Source organism: Bubalus bubalis, chromosome 6 (assembly GCF_019923935.1).
Source record: "Bubalus bubalis isolate 160015118507 breed Murrah chromosome 6, NDDB_SH_1, whole genome shotgun sequence".
NCBI lineage: Eukaryota > Metazoa > Chordata > Mammalia > Artiodactyla > Bovidae > Bubalus > Bubalus bubalis.
In genome coordinates, this window is record NC_059162.1 from 109,371,575 (window position 1) to 109,385,600 (window position 14,026).

A 14,026-nucleotide genomic window follows, 5' to 3' on the forward strand; every position below is an offset into this window, starting at 1 on the left:
AGGAAAAAGCACCAAACTACGCCTGCTCTCTTCCGGATGGACAACTGGAGGAATTTGCCTCCACCACCCAGCAGGTGGGTCCCTGGCTCCTATGAGTGAGGCTCAGATAGAGAGGTGCTAGGCACAGAAGGTCAAGGTGAAGGGAAGAATCCATCCATGTGGAGGAGAAACACAAGAAACAGTGGTGGGACTTACCAAAAACTGTTTATTGCTCTGCGATTTTCTCTGGAAGCTGTTCACAAGACCCACGACAGCCAAGGGCCAGGTGTGCATCTCGACTGGCCAGATCCACGTGCCCACCTCCTGATCCACATAAACTGAGCACTCAGGGCCCAAAGACAGGCTTCAGGCAAACTGGCTAAATCCCAACAAGGAGAAATGATGCTGCAGACCATTTCCACCTCCCCAAATCCCATGTCCTAGATAATCAAGGAAAACGCCACAAATACTGCTCCAAAATAAAACCTGCCCTGGTCCCTCATGTCTGACTGAGGAGCCAGGAGCACCAAGGCTCTGCAGAAGGCAGGAACCCAGCACCAGAAGGCACCCATTCCTCCCCAGACTAGACGCTGGCCCCAAGGTGCACTCTGCCCACGCGGCAGGAAGACCAAAGCAGGGAGCCGAGCCTGAGGATGCCCAGGGTTTCCAATGTGAGTTGTAGCTGGTCCTGCTGCGTATGGCAGGCCCTTAGCAGCTGAGGCCCTCAGAGACTCTTCTGGAAGACCCGGTGCAGGCTCTGGGCCAGGACGTCAGTCTCCTCATAGCCTTCACAGCTTTGCTGCCAGCTCTCTGGCACCTGTTCCATCCCATAGTAGGCGCCAGCGATGGCCCCGGCCATGGTGGCAATGGTGTCCGTGTCCCCACCGAGCGAGATGGAATAGACGAGAGTCCTTTGGAGGCTGTTGAAGGCAGAGGGGATCTCGGGGTCGGGCTCCATGCAGCGCAGGAAGCAATAGATCGCGGTGGGCACAGATTCAAAGGCAGCAATGCCATTTCCTGTGGGGAGGCCACAATATGGGAACTTGACCCCTATTCCCAGGCCCCATGGTGTCCCCAAGTTTCCTGACACTTGTCACAAGTCAACTCTCTAGGCTTCAAGTTAGGCTGGGATTAAGATCACAGCCTGGGTTTAAATCTCGGCTTGCCCACCTGTTGCCTGTGTGATTCCTGTACCTTGGCTTTAGCTCCATATGCAGAGAGGAAATAAAGTTAGGAACTTTTGCAGGGCTGGTGTGTGAGGGTGAAATGAAATCCTAGAGGTAAAGCACTCTGCAGAGTGCCCAAAACACAGAAAAATGCGGTGTGAATAAACAGCAGTTATCACCATGAGCCGTAAAACAGCTGACGGCCAGCAGCCGTTTCTGGGTGTTGCAGGTTGAGGGCACTGTTGCCCTAGAGAAGAAGGCGCTGTGCCCAGCCTGCCAAGGAGCCTCCAGAGAATGGTGCTCCTGTTATGGCAGCCCCAGAAGTGTGATCGTGGAGGAGTGACTGAGGCACCCCTCCCGTCCCATCTACGAGCCCAAGACTAACCCTGAAGGATGACGGGTGGGGGGCAGGGGGCTACCCACCTAGCTCGGACACCACCTCCTCTCTGGTCACTGAGTCTTGCTCTAGAAGCTCCCCGATCTTCTTCAGTCGGCTGGAGTACGGACGCTCCTCCATGCCCAACCTGTGGATGGGGGCGAGATTGCAGGGAGGTCGGAGCCAGCAGGGTGGAGACGGCAGGTGGGGAAGGGTGGGGCAGGGATGTGGTCAGGCTGATACCCAGGCACAGGTGCCAGGGCAAGAAGTGGGAAGGGCTGGGTGGGAGGTGGCTGGTTTGTTCTCTGGGACCCAGAGGGCCCTGAAGCACAGCCTACGCACAGGGCTCTTCCCACCCCTCCTTAGGACCTGCAATTAAAGAAGGAAGGTTTCAGAGACTTCCCAGGTGGTCCAGCGGCTAAGACTCCACACTCCCAGTGCAGGGGGCCTGGGTTCAATCCTTGGTCAGGGAACTAGATCCCACATGCCGTTAACTAAGAGTTCAGACGCTGCAACTAAAGATCCCGCACGCTGCAAGGAAGACCGAAGGCCCCTCATGCCGCCACTAAGACCTGGCGTGTGTAATATTATTAACATTAACATTCAAATTAATAATACTTAATATTATTAAGTGGGCTTCCCTGGTGGCTCAGAGGTTAAAGTGTCTGCCTGCAATGCGGGAGACCTGGGTTTCATCCCTGGGCCGGGAAGATCCCCTGGAGAAGGAAATGGCAACCCACTCCAGTATTCTTGCCTGGAGAATCCCATGGACAGTAACAGAAACATTTGTATTCATTAAATATGTATAAAATAAGTAGTAATATGTATTAAATAAGTAGTAATACATAATTAATAAATATCTATTTTAAAAAGAATGTTTCTGCTTGGGGCAATGCCACCCCACCAGCATACACACGCACAACAGACGCGCCCCCAGCCCGCCTACTCACTCCCTGGCATCCAGCACGGACTGGGCATCACTCTCCAGCTCTTCCATGTGGCCAAGGAGCTGCTCGAGGAAGTGCTCAGTGGACGACTCGCCCTGCAAGGCCAGGTGCACAGCCAGGGCCTGCAGGATGGCACCATTGTAACCCAGGGAGGAGGCGTGTGTCAGCTGGGCCGAGAGCCGGGCAAACTAGGGCAAAGGCAAGGGAGGCGGAGACCTGTGGTCACCCAGGCGCGCAGGAGGGAGGGCCCAGAGGCCAGCCCACCCGGACTATACCTTCTGCACATCCTGGACGCTGCTATAGGCCAGGGAGATGCCGGCCACCCGCATGGCACCCCCGTTGCCGTAGGAGCCTTTGCCATTAAACTGGGCGCGCGCAGGCTCAAAGACATCCCGGCATCTGGGGCTTAGGAGTTTCCTGAAGACAGTAATCACTCCAGCACCGTAACCCCGGTCAGGGTCCTTCTTGTACTCCTGAGCAAACCTAGGGGCGAAAAGGCCACAGGATCACAATTTAAGAGATGCCTGCCATGGCTGGGAGAGAAGAAACCTGGCTGGTTTGGGAAAAGAGGAATCCTGGAGCTGTCACTTCTAGTTTGGGAGGCTGCAGCGGCCCAAGAGACGGTGTCCTGCTGCGGGGCCTGGGGGAGGGTGTCCTAGCATGCACGGACGTCGCTGCGCTGGTCAAGGGGTGAAATAACTCCGCCCACCCGCTTGGCCTCACCTGTGAGCCATGTCCACCTCGTCGAAGGCCTCCTTGGCCAGCAGGGACTGCACCAGCGCCCTGGCCATGGCTGTGTCGTCCGTGTAGCACAGTGCTTCTGCAGGGAGGGCAGGGGGCAGAGATGGAGCTGCAGGGCTCGAGGGTGGCGGCTGCGGCCTCCTGCTCACGCTTTTTATCTACTACTTCCAGAAGGCCTCAAGCCAGCCTCTCACTCCCATCCAGTTTCCCGGGCTCTCAGCCATGGGATTTTCGACAGTTCCGTACGCTGAATTGGTCATACGTCCTGTTGATTTCAGATCTCCCGTGTCTTCCCCACCCTCCAACCTGGCCTATATGTGCTGCCAGAAAATTCTTCCTAAGAGTAGAGCATTACTTTCGTCATCACACTCTCCTGCTCAGATGGCTGGCTCTCGCCTTCAGGATGAGGTCCAAATTCACTGCTATGGCCATTTGAAGCCCTTCCTTCCTTATCCATCTTATGTTCCACTGTTCCCCTCCACCTCCTCAGAACCAATCCTGGAGCCTGGGTCACATCCTTCCTAGCTGGGGCTGCTCGTCTCCCTCCACCCACCTCCTCTCCTTCCTCTAGGTGCCCGGGTCTTCTGCCCTGGCACTTGTAACGCACATCACTGGTTTTGGTAGCTTCTCAGGCTATAAGCCAGTTAGGGACAAGGACTTGCTTTTACCTGAAGAAGACACAGCTGTAGCGAGCAAAGCACACTCCCTAATGAACCCCTTCTTATTCCTCACATCTGACATCTGCCCTCAGCCCCCAGCCCCACCTGCTCTGTGTATCCCAAGCCCCAACCCTGCCCTCTCTTTCCCTTTCACTCTCAGGAGGCCCCCACTCTCTACTTTACCAGCAGGAGAGGCCTACAGGCTCCTACCCGCAGCCACACGCTCTAGTCTCCCCTCAGAGGGACTGTCTCTCCTGCAGTCTAGCCCCAGCCTAGTTCCCGGGGGACCTTGCCTTTCCTTTGTCTCCTCAGCTTCTCCCTCTGTGATGCAGCAGAACCCAGTCTCCATTCAACTGGTCCCTGGCACCCAGTTTCCCCCCAGGGAACCACGTCTCTTCCACTCCCAGCCCAGATGATCAGAGATGGAGCCAATGCCACCTCCAGCCCAGCCAAAAGCACATCCCGTGCCCTGGTTCAGGGATGAATGGGTGACCTAAGTCAGGCCAGTGAGACCATCAGAGACTTCTGCTGGGGCTTCTGTAAAGAGAAACTTCCTCTGCTGGAGATGCTGAGCTAGGAGCTGCTGAGGGCTACCCCATGGGAAGGGTCTGCCAGGCTGAAGCCCACCCAAAAGAACACAGATCTGAATCAGGAGAGGAACTGAGTCTTGAGTTCCCTTTTTCATTCCCTCCTGAACCTAATGAAATACAACTTTCAGGGTTCAACCTTCTACTGACAATGCTTTCCTAAATCTAGACTTCCCCCTACTTAACTTCTCTGTGGCCTCACATCAGTAACCAGTGTCTTCATCTTGAAATTCCTGAGTTTATTGTTACACACTTCCCCTGCTTCTCCTCCAAAACCCTTTTTCCTTCTCTAGCTCCTTTTCTTTCTACAGGTTTCTGGGTGTGGCTCCTTTTTCTTACTATTCTACGTGATCTCCCAGAAGAATCGTCCTCAGCCTGACACTGCACTGAGTTCTGAGTGATGAGTTCACCGCACAGGGGAGGGAGAGGCTGAGGGAATAGAGCTTTACAGGCAAAGGGACCGCAGTACATGCAAAGGAGCTAGAGGAGGCACGAAGTGCCAGGAAGCGCAGCACAGAAAGCAAAGCCAAGGGTGCTAGAAGATGGAAATGAAACCGCAGGCGAGGGCAGGCAAAGTAGGGTACTTTAAGGAGTGTGGCTCTGTCCTAAGGGTAATGGACAACTACTGCAGAGATTCAGGCGCGGGGAGGCCTCCATAAGATCTGTTCTCAGAAGTGCACTCCAGCTGCGTGGAGATGGACTGGTTGGCGCAAGGTTCTGAGAGACCAGGGTAAAACGGATGAAACTGGGCGGAGGTGTTAAGTACTGGAGTAGGCTCAATCTAAGCGTAGCGTGCCCCGAGACGGCGAACGTTCGGGGCGAGATATGTGAACACGGGGCTCGGATCCTGGACACGCTGAGTCCGAGGTATCCCCGCGTCGTGCAGGCCGGGCCCCTCCGGCCGCCGCGGTTCCCTCCCTGCCCGCGTCCCTCGCCGAGCCCCGGGTGCCCGCGGCGCCCGGCCCCGCCCACCTGTCCGCGCGCTCCCGGGCGAGCCGGGGTCCGGCTCCAAATCCTGGACCTGACGCAGGACTGACGTCAGGTCGACGGTGTCGCGCGCCTCGTAGACGGCGCCCACGCAGTCCCCGAGCAGCGCGCCCGCCAGGCAGCCTCGGAAGCGGGAGAGAGAGCGTGCTGCCCCAGCCCCTCCGCAGCCCGCCGCCGTCATCGCTGCCGCCGTCGCCGCCATCCGCGCGGACTCGCCGCCACTTCCGGCGTGGCGGGCGCGCGCCCCCTCTGCGCTCGTCCCCGGCCCCACAGCGCCGCCCCGCGGCCCGGAGTCGCAGCGCCTCCGCGGGAGACCAGGGGCGGTCCCCAAGCCCTGGTCAGATAGGGTCCGGCCTCTGTCTTTAGCCCGCATTTCCCCTACTGAGGCACCAGCCTCAGATGATAAAGAATCCACCTGCATTCTTTACCATCTGATCGGGAAGATCCCCTGGAGAAGGAAATGGCAACCCACGCCAGTATCCTTGCCTGGAGAATTCTATGGACAGAGGAGTGTGTGTGTGTGTGTGTGTGTGTTAGTCGCTCAGTCGTGTCCGACTCTTTGCGACCCCATGAACTGTAGCCCACCAGGCTCCTCTGTCCAAGGGATTCTCCAGGCAAGAATACTGAAGTGGATTGCCATTCCCTTCTCCAGAGAAGGCGCTTATGGGGAACAATTTAACAGAGGAGCCTGGTGGACTACAATTCATGTGGTTGCAGAGTCGGACAGGACTGAGCAACTGACACTTTCACTTTTCCCCAGAGTTGTAAAGGGGGTTCCAGCCGGCTGGTCGGCCATTGAAGGGTCCTGGAGAGCTGGGCACTGAGCCAGACCTTTGGGTCACTGTCCCCCCTCCCCCGCATGGTTGGCCAGCTGTCCGCTGGTGGCCACTATTCAGGCCTGGGTGCCCACCTCCCAGCTCTCCCCATCACCCTAGCCCCCTCTGGGTCTCCTCTAGGTATGGCTCTGGGGCAGAGCTGGTTAGAGGTCACACCGCTGGAGTCCAAGGGTGCTGGCTTTAGAGATGGTGTTTCCCATCTTTGCACCTCCACGCACAGGAGGGTCAAGAGCCCTCTCTCCCGCTGGCTACATGCAGGGGGAGCAGAGAACCCTCTGGACTGAGAACCCTCTGGACTGAGAACCCCGACCTTTATTAGATTCATTCTCTCCGCTCCCCCCATCCCTTCCATTTTCAACCAGCCTTCCTCTCCTCCCTCAGCCCCCTGCCTAGGCCAGCTCCAGCTGGCAGGTTTTGAGAGGACTCAGGGTGCGGTTTGTGGTGCGGTTGAAGGTGTCCACCTCAGGCACAAACTTCTCAGCAGGCACGGTCAGCTTCCGACGGGTGTCCATGCACTTGGTGTCCAACAGCATGGAGTTGGCCTTGCAAGCGATGTCAGCCTGCAGCCGGGCCAGATGCTTGTACAGGGCATCCAGAGTGTCCCTGGGGAGCAGGCATTAACAGCCCACTGCCCCCAGCATGAGACTGAGAACTCAGGGCTGACTGAGCTCACCAGCCTTGAGCCAGGAAGCCAGCAGGGAAGCCCGCAGGCAGCCAGGGACCCCAGTGGTGGGACGTATCTCCCCGCCCCTCCTGCCCGCTCCCTAGACCTACTGTGCCTGAGCCAGCTTCTGCTTCAGGGCGGCAATGGTTGCCTCTAACTGGTGAACCTCGTCGGTGAGGCCGTACTGTGCCTGGAGGCAGAGGGGCAGGTTGGGAGTCTCAGGTCAGCCATCCTGGTCTTCTGCCCACAGGCCTGGGGGGTGGTTGCCCTGCGCCAGCACCCCTGCCCCACCAGAAAGTGAGTCATCCTGAGGAATCTTAGCAGGGGACCTGTGGCCCGCTGGGGTGCCCTCGCACCTGGTCCCTGCAGAGTTCCACGTTGGGCCGGTAGGTCCTGGCCTCTAGCCGTGTGTGGCACAGCTTCAGGTTCTGTAACTTTCTGCGCAGGTCCTCCTCCAGGTGCCGGATGTCCTCATGCAGCTCGGCAATCTCCTCCAAGGTCTGCGGGGACAGAGCGCCCAGTCTCCACTGGTTACCCAGTCCAGGGCTTCCTGGCAGGGCTCATCTCACAGCCGGAAGTCCATGCCCCAGGAGACCACGTGGAGAAGGCTCACATTCTTCTCTTGCCACTTGAGCTCACTGTACAGTTTCTCCATCTCCCGCAGCCGCTTCCTGAAGGCAAATTCTGTGGCAACCCTCTGGGCTTCCAGCTCGTTGTTGGTCTGAGGACAGGAAGTAGGCCGGGCAAAGGGAGGGAATAAGCTCTGGCCACCTGAGGGTGTCGCTCAGGTGCACGGAGGGATGCCATAAGACAGAGACCGAAAGACAAGGGCGTGTGAGTGCCCGCTGGGGCCAGCCCTTAGCCTTGGAGGATCGAGGAGGTGGCGGTGGGGGACTCACCTCAGCAATGGTGAGGGCGATGGCCTCCCTCAGCTCAGTGGCCTTTTTCATCTCAGCCTCTCCCTGGTCCTTGTTGAACCGACTGAAGTCATCCCACTGCTGGAGTGAGGTGGAGCTGCAGGCGGCAGGAAACAGTAAGAGCATGGCCTCTGCGGAGATGGAGGGAGAGGGAGTGAAATGTCCTTCTTACCCATTGGGCACACGTGTGGGATTGATCTTCAGAGAGATGTTCGGGGACGTGAGTTTGAGAGAGAGGCAGCCTCTGTCAATGTCCAGTGTCTCCATTTTGCCACGATGGTCAGAGTTGAGCCGCTGTCGGGCTTCCTGCAGGAGGCTGGGGCGGCGGAAGAGACTGGATCAGTGAACCATCCCTCCAAGGCAGCTCCGGAACACAGTCCCCCACCCTGGTACTGAAGGGACAGGGAGGGATGGGAAAGCTGAGCTGACAGAGGAGCTGCCGCTGCAGTTGAGACAAAGATGGGCACAGCTGGATGAGCCCCCTACAGACAAAATTAGGGCACCCAAATGCTTGTACACACCCACAGGGCACACTCAAATAGCTACACCCACATGGCTCACGTGCCCAGAAAGTCAGGGATGATGGCAAATGGACTCATCCCTCATGTTTCCAACAATAGACAATGGCTGCTGAGAGCAGTGTCACGGGAAGAATTCTGAGACCATGTCCAGGTGGTGCAAAAAGCGCTACGATCAGTGAGTGAGTGGTTTCTGCCATGGGCACAGCGGGGGCAGAAGGCAGCCTGAGAAGCAGTGACTAGTTACCCATGATACACAGGTTCTGGGTTGAAAACACAGCCTCCCAGGGCAGGGGAACATGAGAATGCCATGTCTTTCTCTTACAAGAGCTTCTCAAAGGCCTGGCTGATCTTCTGTTGCAAGGCCTTCTTGGTGGCCTCAATGACCTCCACCTCTTTGTGCAGCTCCTCCTCCACGGGGTCCTTCACCACATCAATGTCACGCCGACTCTCCCGCAGGGTCAGGCATTCAATTGCCACATCCAGAGGCAGGTTCTTGGCCTGCAGGTTTTGCTCCGCTGACTCTTTCATCTAGAAGAGAGAGGGCACAGGGGGCTGGTGGGGCCATCCTACTGGGAAGCAGCTCTCATCACCACTTTAGCCAAGGGGACAGTGAGTGACTCAAATGGACAAGCCACCAAATACCCAGACCCAAAAGAGGGGAAGGAGAGGAGGTCGTCCTTGGGCAGGATCTCCTGGCACCCTGCCCCGGCTCCCTGCCTGTGCCAGGGCGTCGATCTCAGCATCTAAATCCGTCAAACACTTGTCCAGCATCTCCTTCCATCGGCTGACAGTATCAATCCTCTCTGCCAGCCGCGTCCTATTGTCATGTTCATCCCAAATGGTCTGGAAGAGACAGACACAGATAAAGAGGCTGTCGGGGGCTGGGAGCTATCCCTTCACCACCCAGCTGTGCTCCGGACCCCCAACCTGGTTGTTGGTCTCGTTGCGGAGGACCCGGGCCTCCTGGCGGATCTGGTGTGAGGCATCTCGCTGGCGCTCGGCGTTGGTGGACAACAGGTAGCTGTTGGTCTGCCAGTCCGGCAACCGGAAGCGTGGACTGGGCTTGACGCTCAGCGTGGCCATGGCGCAGGTCCTGAAGGGTCAGGCCCCCAGGCCTGTTCCAGGACCCCTAACTCTGCAGGCGGGGGCAAACAGGTGGCAGGAGACCACGCAGGAGAGCCTCTCCTGGACTGCAGCCCCTCTAAAGGACATGCTCCTGTCCACTTTGCTTCAATTCCCTTCCTTCTGGAAGCCTGCTTGGGAACAGCTCTCCCTACATTCAACTGTTTGAGGCATTAACTAAGTTTCCTCCCACCCAACTATCCACAGACACAAACTGTGGCACCCTTACCTTACTGTGGCACCTTCACCCTGGAGCAGGTGAAAGGGGATAATGGGGTCCCTCTGGGTGTGTGTGTTAGACCAGGTGCTTATTAGGGCTGGCTGAGTGGGTGGGTAGCAGGAATCGTTGTTGTTTAGCAGGAATTGTTGCTGTTTAGTCACTAAGTCTGGTCCGACTCTTTGCAACTCCATGGACTGTAGCCCTCTGTCCATGGGGTTTCCCAGACAAGAATACTGGAGTGGGTTGCCATTTCCTTCTCCAGGGGATCTTCCCGACCCAGGAGTTGAACTTGCCTCTCCTGCACTGGAAGGCTGATTCTTTATGGCTGAACCACCAGGGAAGCCCTAGTGTTAGTCGCTCAGTCATGTCCGACTCCTTGCAACCCCATGGACTGTAGCCCGCCAGGATGTTCTGTCCATGGAATTCTCCAGACAAAGATACTGGAGTGGGTAGCCATTCCCTCTCCAGGGGATCTTCCCCACCCAGGCGCCGAACCCGGGTCTCCTGCACTGCAGGCGGATTCTTTACCGTCTGAGCCACCCGGGGAAGCCCAGGGAAGCCCTGGGTAGCAGGAAAAATAGACCTTAATCCAATTTCCATCCCTACTTGCAGCAACTAAAGTCCTGTGGGTTTTCTTTTCTTTCCCTGCCCTAGCTTTGGGACAAGATCCGGAGGGATCGAAGAGAAGGAGCCCTGTTCTCCGTTTGGAAAAGACAGGCTAGTCTTGCCGGGGGCTACAAGTTGGCTCTAGGGAATTGAGGGTGGGGGCGCTGGTCCCCTCCCCACCTGGCCGTCACGTTCCCTCTCTCCGCCCTCTACTGGAGGAGGAGGAGGAGAGGGGGGCAGTGAGGAATCCCCACTGGGAGGAGCCGGGCTTTGTCTGGTTCCCAGCCCAGCCCCTCCCGTCCTCTCCCAGGATAGTCATCTTTAGTTTATATTACTACCCCGGCACGAAGAAAGGAGCGGGAGGGAGATCGGCCCTGGGTGTAAGCACCCCGCCCCCGCCAGCCCGGTCCCCTCGGTCTCTCACCTCCTTCCGCGCTCGCACTTCCGCCTCCCTTGGCCAGCTCCTCTGTTAAGCGCCCCCGGTTGCTAGGCATCCCGGTTGCTAGGCACCCCGGTTGCTAGGCGCCCCGCTCTCGGCGCGCCGTTCACCTCCGCCCGCCTGTTTAGCTTGGCCACCGCCGGGCGGCGGCGGCGGCTTTGGGGGCCCAGAGGCCTTCCAGGTAGGAAAGGGCCGGCGGCTGGGCTGGTGCTGCGGGTGGTGCAGCGAGGAGGGGGAGGGCGTCAGGATACGGCGCTCACTTCGTTGACAAGTTAACCATTTTTATTTTGATAAAGGTCACCCACCAACATAGCAAAAAAAAAAAAAGATACCAAAGTCATCCTCAGGCTCACTCCCCAGTAGGTATCCTTCCAGAATGTGTATATATTTAACACTGTTTACACACGTTCTTTTGATCCTATATTTCCCAACAATTTCATCATCTGCTTGACGTCATAAAAGGAATGATCATCGTATTTGGAGAGAGCACGTCCCTGGGAGAGGTCACTGAGGTTTTGGAAGTAGTAATGCTCACAATTCGACCATTTCTTTAAAAAGGAGAAGGGGGGGTGGAATTCAACCGTGCCAGGACCGTTTTAGGCATTGGAAAATGTTGATCGTTAATGTACATAACTAATAGGTGAGGCAAGCATGACCCCCATTTTCGCCAGCAACTAAAGAGCCTGGCGAGGATGGAAAGTTTGGTCCCTAGGTCTATCTTCTCTCAGTTACGACTCCACACTGCCTCTAGTGGTGGAGCTGGGCAAGAGGGTGGCAGGGATGCCAGCCTCAGCTTGCCGGCCAGCTGCTCTTCGGAGGGCTGCGCAGAAAGATCCTAGGAGGTGGATGCTCTGACCACCACCGTCTTACCGGCGAGAAAACAGGCTCAGAGAAGTGAGGAACCCTGTGCCCAGGGTCACATGACTAAGTGGTAGAGCCTGGATCCAAACGCAGGCTGTCTGCTCCAGAGGCTAAGTTCAGGTTTGATAGATGGAGGATAAGAGGAGTCCAATAGGGACTCTTCAGTTTTAAAACAGCAGTGAGTGCGGGGGGTGGGGGGTGGGGGGTGGGGGGCGGGTGGAGGGGAGCGCGTCACGGAGAGAAGAGAGGTTAGAGAACCTAGGGCTTGGTAGGCAAGGGGATGATGAGGTTGGTTTTTGAGTAGTTTGAGGTGATTGTCGTGGATCCGGTACTGCAGTCTAGCCGACAGAAATGTGAGTCTGGAACTCTGCAGAGAGACTGAGGTTGGAACCATTTCCAAGACTTCTTTAATCACAAAATTTTTTTTCCACAGAGTATTTTCTAAACTCTAATACGTGGCTCATAAGCCAGACATGCAAGGAAATTTGTGATATAGCTCTTTATGCTAGGATTAACGAAGACAGAAAAATATAAACCCCTGGACAAATTGTTAGAAAAAATGATCGGATTTTGGCATAGATATTTGGAAACGTAACCAGAAGAAGTACACAAATATGGAAGAACGCTGGTGGCTTCGGCACGTATCTCTGACTGTGGTGGCCTTGATGTTCATGACTCCTGAGGCTTCGGCACATCCTGACCAGGGACAGAAGGTGTTAGAAGAAAAGGTCAGACAGCTGATGGACTGGACTAAGAGAGACAGAGTGATGAGAATGAATACTGCTGCGTTCAACCATTTTGTATTAGAAAAGCCCAGAAACTATTCCGTTATTGCAATGTTTACTGCTCTCCAGAGGTTTAGATCATGTGCACCGTGCAAACTTGCTGTTGAAGAATTTCAGGTCTTGGCAGGTTCCTGGCAATTCTCCAGTGCATTCAGCAACAAGGTATTTTTTGCTATGCTGGATTTTGATGAAAGCCCTGAGGTCTTTAAAACGCTCCAGGTGAAGGGAGGTCCAGTTGTCCTCCATCTTCCTGCTAAAAGTAAATTCACAGCAGATGACGTTTATAATTTCCAAGTAAGGGATATCTCTGCGCAGCATATGTTCACATGGGTAGACGACAGAACTGGGAGATGGATGGGCAATTTCACAACCAGACAGCCTATACATTTTCACTATCCCTTCAAGTTAGGGATATCTTTGGCTCTCATAGGTGGACTTGTGTATGTATTGAAATGGAAGAGGACATTTATTTTTAGCAAAAATTTTTGGGCGGTTTTAGCTCTGTGTTTTGTAATCTTGATGTCATCTGGTCGAATGTGGATTCATATACGAGGAGCCCCGTTTGCTGAAAGCAAAACTCACACAGGACAGACACATTATATTCAAGACACGTATTTCTTTCAGTATGTAGCAGAAATGTACATCATCTCTCTGCTTTATATGTGCATTACCCTGGGAATGGTGCTGTTAAGTACGGCTGCCACCTCTCATATGAACGTTATAAGCAGGAAGATAATGTCCGTGACTGGTATGTGTCTGCTTGTCACCTTCTTCAGCTGGCTGCTTTCTCTCGTCAGACTTAAATATCATGTCTATCCATTCAGAATTCTCATGAATTAAAAAGGATCCTAGAGATGTTAAACAAGGAAGCAAGAAACTTTTTTTTTTTTTAATGTGGAGACAAAAACATGAAGGGGAAGAATATGAACTCATAACTTCTTTAAGTGATTGAGATTTAGCCAAAGGAGACATGTGGTGCTTTGGTAATAACAAGCTGTTTTTTTTCCCTCAAAATCTGTTATGGTATGTATCTTCTCTGTTCTTCTCAATTTTCTCCTCCCAGTAAATGTCATATATTACCTTACTTAGTGAATTCCAATGACTAAGACCCTCAGAGTATATACTTTTTCTCAAAAGAGGACCATGTTTGAAAGTCCCTTGATTAATGTTTTGTCAGCTGATCTTATTCTAATATGAAAAATGTCTTGATAAGGTGTTCATCCAAGTTATGCCTGTAGTGCCTTTCTTGGAGGTGTGTATTTGCACAGCTTACTAAGTGTGCTGCTCCCGGAGCCTTCTCTTTCTTTAGAGTGCACTTTCAGTGTCTAGAGGCAGATAGAGTATCCTTGGTGCTCCATCTTCCAAGTCTTTCCTGCTGAAATACGTTTTTGTGCTTCTTGATGGTTGTAGATATTACAAACTAATTAAATACTGGATTATTTCTCCATGATTATTAATTACTTTTTAACTGGAAAGGGTTCAGATAAATTTTTTAAATTTTTCTTTCAAGAGGACAATTTCTAACAAAATAGTAGTTCCTATTTTGGTCTTGCTGTGAGGTTGTTTTCAATTAAATTTAAATCCAAGGGGAAAATAAAGACAATTCAGAGGAT

At 54.5% G+C, this 14,026-nt stretch overlaps 2 protein-coding genes across 2 annotated transcripts; both read right to left on the reverse strand.

Annotated features, from left to right (window-relative positions):
• Positions 1–185: 185 nt before the first annotated feature.
• On the reverse strand, positions 186–5,830 carry ADPRS (ADP-ribosylserine hydrolase). The gene is made up of 6 exons (XM_006077594.4): positions 5,428–5,830; positions 3,192–3,288; positions 2,744–2,951; positions 2,472–2,656; positions 1,569–1,669; positions 186–996 (listed from the first exon to the last, which is right to left on the reverse strand). Exons 1-6 carry the CDS (start codon positions 5,813–5,815, stop codon positions 704–706), a joined length of 1,272 nt encoding a protein of 423 aa, XP_006077656.3. The 5' UTR covers positions 5,816–5,830; the 3' UTR covers positions 186–703.
• A 740-nt stretch (positions 5,831–6,570) lies between these two features.
• On the reverse strand, positions 6,571–10,993 carry TEKT2 (tektin 2). Its single transcript, XM_006077596.4, has 10 exons — positions 10,753–10,993; positions 9,308–9,515; positions 9,098–9,223; positions 8,703–8,908; positions 8,032–8,175; positions 7,842–7,956; positions 7,556–7,663; positions 7,299–7,442; positions 7,053–7,132; positions 6,571–6,881 (listed from the first exon to the last, which is right to left on the reverse strand). The coding sequence occupies exons 2-10, from the start codon at positions 9,461–9,463 to the stop codon at positions 6,668–6,670; spliced, it is 1,293 nt and encodes a 430-aa protein (XP_006077658.3). The 5' UTR covers positions 9,464–9,515; positions 10,753–10,993; the 3' UTR covers positions 6,571–6,667.
• Positions 10,994–14,026: the final 3,033 nt, after the last annotated feature.